The sequence below is a fragment of the Pangasianodon hypophthalmus genome, chromosome 2 (assembly GCF_027358585.1).
Source record: "Pangasianodon hypophthalmus isolate fPanHyp1 chromosome 2, fPanHyp1.pri, whole genome shotgun sequence".
Lineage (NCBI taxonomy): Eukaryota > Metazoa > Chordata > Actinopteri > Siluriformes > Pangasiidae > Pangasianodon > Pangasianodon hypophthalmus.
In genome coordinates this window covers 1,630,001-1,635,000 of record NC_069711.1, presented here as the reverse complement: position 1 = coordinate 1,635,000, position 5,000 = coordinate 1,630,001, and the positions used below count along the sequence as shown (strand labels likewise).

At 36.9% G+C, this 5,000-nt stretch overlaps 1 protein-coding gene across 3 annotated transcripts in view; it reads left to right on the top strand.

Annotated features, from left to right (window-relative positions):
* The window catches only part of herc2 (HECT and RLD domain containing E3 ubiquitin protein ligase 2), a 70,956-nt gene extending 68,058 nt beyond the window's left edge, over positions 1 to 2,898 (top strand). For all 3 annotated transcript variants that reach the window (XM_053228308.1, XM_053228305.1, XM_053228301.1), the window contains exons 93-94: positions 662 to 874; positions 1,871 to 2,898. In XM_053228308.1, the coding sequence (XP_053084283.1) occupies positions 662 to 874; positions 1,871 to 2,143 (486 nt within the window). In that variant the 3' untranslated portion in view covers positions 2,144 to 2,898. The remainder of the gene's footprint in view (positions 1 to 661; positions 875 to 1,870) is intronic.
* The last annotated feature ends 2,102 nt before the right edge of the window (positions 2,899 to 5,000 follow it).

The window sequence follows — 5,000 nt, the reverse complement described above, 5'->3', positions numbered from 1 at the left end:
TTCTGCAGTGAGGGCTCTCTCAGGTCATGTGATTATGACCTGTTTTTTTTTAATTGGTCGGTTTTTAATACAACCGAAATAATTTCAGAGATTAAATTTGAAATGAAGTACAGTGGAAAGTTGTTATAAAATATCCAATAATTTTATTTTGAAATCATTTGTTGTAGTATGAATTTCATACGTCAGATATATGCAGTGTGAAATTGCTTTTAAAAAAAATGTTAAAAAGTAAAGCATTGTGAAACAATTCTAAACAGTAACTCTCTCTATGCTGGTCATTAGTGGGCGGTCCTATTCTTAGTTTATGCCTGGTTGCCATGGTTACACCGTTAACGCCAGGCTAGTGCAATATGGCCACATAAACAATGTGGCTAGTTATAGAATTTATGTAAAACCAAACGTTTGACCACAAATTGGATGTAAATAAAATAAAAAATAAAAAGTCTGATTGGAAATTGCGTACGAGTTGCTTGCATTGAGCGTCTACAGTTTCTGTCACCAAAAAAATACGTTAAACCAAAAAACACAGATGATTTTGCATGAATCAAAACTCCGCCCACTTCATATTGTTCACAGTCGCTCCTCCTCCTGTTGCTTTCGGTGGTGCGCTGAGTAACAGTGAGCGATGTACGCACCTCACACTCCGAGCCGTGTTTTTCAGGTATGTGGCAGTCCTGACATCCCGCTACACCTGCTGAAGTCAGTAGCTACGTATAAAGGGGTGGAGCCAACGGCGCCACTCATCCAGTGGTTCTGGGAGGTGATGGAGTCCTTCTCCAACACGGAGCGCTCGCTCTTCCTCAGGTTTGTGTGGGGACGAACACGTCTGCCCAGGACCATCGCAGATTTCCGTGGGCGAGACTTCGTGGTGCAGGTGAGTGTTTCAAAGCGCAGTAACACGAGCCTGGTGTTAATATTTCATACATGTTTGCAGAACTCTCAGGATCTGACTGTAGTCTTCTGTTAATCTCTTTAGTCAGGTATTAAGAGCCATCACAAGATTTGCCCACTAGGGGCAGTATTTCTTCCTTTAAAGAAAAAAAAAGAAAAAAAAAATTATTTTATTGATTTGTTCTTGGACACGAGTGTAAATTATGTGGCTCTCTGAGCTAGACAACTTTTTCCTTTGTAAAGAGGACAAGCATTAATGCCTTTCTGTAACTCTAAATGACTTATGACGCCATTTAAACCTAGTCCTAGCTGACAGCTAGTTTATTTTTTAATAATTTGACGTACTACAGCAAATCAATCAGTGTGGGTGGAGTTTGTTCGAGTCAAATAGCTAAAAATATGATTATACATTTTTTGGTATATTTAATATGATTAGTAATTTATTGGTATTATTGATGATAAAATGTACAATAAATGCAGATATTATTATTTATTATTATTATTTGTGCAGTAGTACTCAGTTCAGTGCTTGGACCCCGGTGATTGCTTCTGGCAGCTGTATTCGTTATTACTGACGTAGTTGATGTTTAGTTATAATAATTTTTAAAAAAAATATTTATTTATTTTAATTAATTCATGAATGTTTTTAATTTTTTTAAATATATTATATTAAAGAGTAGATGAACTTTTATTTTGTGTTTTATTTAACAAGAAGTGCTTGGACCCTGATGATTGCTACTTTAATAATAAGAATGTGTCAGTGATACAGCATCCTTCTAACGCTTACCGTTGCTGTACACACACACACACACACTCACACACACACACACACACACACACACACACACACTCACACACACACAAAACAGAATTCAAACACATTCATTGCTGTTTAATAGTCATTATAAGACACTGAGCGTAATTATTATTATATTCATTATTAAATCCACTTTTTTTTCTCTTATTTCTGAATTCCCAGGTGTTGGATAAGTACAACCCTCCGGACCACTTCCTGCCGGAGTCGTACACGTGCTTCTTCCTGCTCAAGCTGCCCCGTTACTCGTGTAAACTGGTCCTGGAGGAGAAACTGAAGTACGCCATACACTTCTGCAAATCCATCGACACTGACGACTACGCTCGCATCGCTCTGAGCGGAGAACCCGCCGCCGACGACTCCACCGACGACTCGGACAACGACGACGCCGACTCCTTCGCCTCCGACTCCACACAGGACTACCTGACGGCACACTGACATGCTCTGTCTATCTTACACACACACTCACACACACTCTCTCACAACCACACTCTCTGATGTCGAGAGTCGTCAAACATGCTGCCAAGAAAAAAAAAAAAGAAGAAGAGAAAAAGAAAAAACACTCAATCTAAAGATTTCTGTTTTAAAATCACATACACACACACACACACATGTATCTGTACTACCATGACTAAAATCTTTATGTGCAATTAGCTTTAAAAGCACTATAAGCTGGTGAAGAAAATATAAAACTTGGAATTTTTTTTTTTTTAGCTTATTTAAAAAAAAAATTAAAAAAAAGCAGGAGCCAGCGAGGGGGAGAAACTGGACGTCGTTTGATTGATTGTAGACGTTGTGTTTGTATTTTTTTTGGACCGTGTAGCCTAGCACTGTGCTGACGACCCCTGATGGACTCGCCGTATCGTTTATACGATCGAACAAGCAGCTTCTTCATCTTCTCTTTTCCTTTCCCTCGGAAATAATGTGCAGTGTTTCCTTTCTCCCGATTATCCGTGAACACGAGCGCGAGTCATCCTCGCTCTGATTGGTCGGTGTTATCTGGAGCTCATTCAGGGGTTGTTTTCAGGGCGTCGGTCGCTTTATTCACTACCCCACCCTCCTCTGTGTCCGTGTGTGTGTTTGGCTTCCTGACAAACTGTAAATAATGTTATTGTGCCATGTGTTCATAAGACGTCTCATTCCGATGTAATAATGTTAATAAATTTCTGTTTAAAATAAATATTCAACTGAAATGTTACCGATTCCTGTTAGATTTCTGTAACAGCGGCTACAGCTTCACAAGTTTATATTACGTTCTGATATGTTGTGGTTTCTATAGTAACAGCTCATTCACAGGAACTTGTACATTGGACGGATTAAAAATAGCTGACGTGGTGAAGAGTTCTGTAAGGACATACTTATGTACCGTGTATGGAAGGAGTCTCCAGTGTCAGAAGTAAAGCTGTAACTTTAATTTTTTATTAAAGTTAGAGAATTGTGAGTGTTTATAGCTGCTCTAATGTAAATGAGTAACTTGTCTCATGGACGTTCCACATCGTTAAATGTAACTATAAATGGATACACAGTACTATTTATATATGTACCCTTAATTGATAAAAAATATATAAAAGGGCTAAAAAAGTATGATGTATCGTTTAATTAATAAATATTCTAATTAATAAATATTCTAATTGCTGTGGAATACGAGAAATAAAACACTCCACGATGTGCAGTTATTAAAAAAAAGCAAAACACACAGTGTTTTATTCCTTAAATATTTAATAATATTTAATTACTTCCTAACTATCCAATGACAATTAGCCATTTTCTAAAAGGCTAGAAAATATTTGTTACGTTTGTTTTATAATTTCTACGCTTCCTATCATTTTGAGGGGCGGAGCTTAACATTTCCTCCATCTTGTTTTAAGCATAATGGCAGTTGATGAGTATAGCGATGATGTCATGGGTCGTTTGACCCAACTGCAAAGTTAATTAAAACAACAGGATTCATGATAGATTTGATAGCTATAAATTAAATTTTTACAAACTTCGTACACAATAAATAAAGAAACCGGAGATATGGTCGTGGAACATTTCAGTGTTTCCCCTGCGCTAACACACTCACTTCAAACTACAAATTATTTTCTTACTTCAGCTGTAAGACTTTCACAAGGAAAGAAGTTCATGTCATATGGTAAAACGTTTCATTTCCAAATATCTTGAGAGATGAATGACGTTTGATATGACAGCGTATTATAATATTTTATACTGTTTTTTTTTTTTCTTTTTTCCCACAGCTGCCTCTCATATTACACACATTTCCTTTCTGACATTGATGCTGTAGGATTAATGAAATTCCTCCTAATTACCTCGGTGTTGAAGGTCGGATTAACGACAGCACTTCCTGGATCACCAAAGAATGGGAAAATATTTGAGAGATTGTGTTCATGTTCATGTTTTATTGAATATGTAATTAATCCAGACCTTAAACGATTACGCAGCTGTTAATAAGGACCTTAGAGAGTTTATTTTCACTCAGTCAAATACTTTAACAGATTATTAACTACAGCGAATAAAAGTTCAACTCCTCCTGGAAGCTGATTTAAATAGATTTCCGTCACATTTATTTAAGAAGGCTGCTTAAAAACCGACTTTCTCATGTACTTCTGTATAAACCTGAATTGGGGGCGGAGCTACACATGAGCTTGGTTTGTGATGTCACAAAATTTATAAACCTGAACCAATCATGGGCCAGTATGCAAATTATTAGAGGATAACGTGGTCGGTTTTCAGCCGTCGAGCAGGTGTAGTAAACAGACTAACTCAGATTCATAACGTTCGTAATTAACGTAATCATGGTTGCCATGGTAACACTATTTTAACAGGTTTGGCTGATGTTAAATAAATGTAAGTTAGCTAGACAGTTAGTCTGTATTTTAAAATGGCAGGAGGACAGTTTGAATTGAAATATTCGTGTATATTTATAAATCTTTGCATTATTACTTTATTGTTTTACGTATTTATTTACTCATTAGTTTGCTAGCAGTTAGCTCGATGTTAGCTGGTGTTTTGGGCTGGCAGGAGGACGGGAGGGGGCGGTGCTAATTTGCATATTCATTCATATTAATAGACTTTTCATTATTAATCAGGATACATGTGATTTATAATAGAGATGTTCCATTTTCATTTTCTATAAGGTTCTTGGCCATCAAGCCTTCAAGCGTTCTTCAGTTCATCCCTCTGTAGGAACATTAAACGTTTCTCTGTAAGAACCTTTTGAGAAAAGGTTCCAAGGAGAAATCCTTACAAAGAACCATACTCACAAACTCTTAGCTTTTTAAACAGGGTTCTCCTT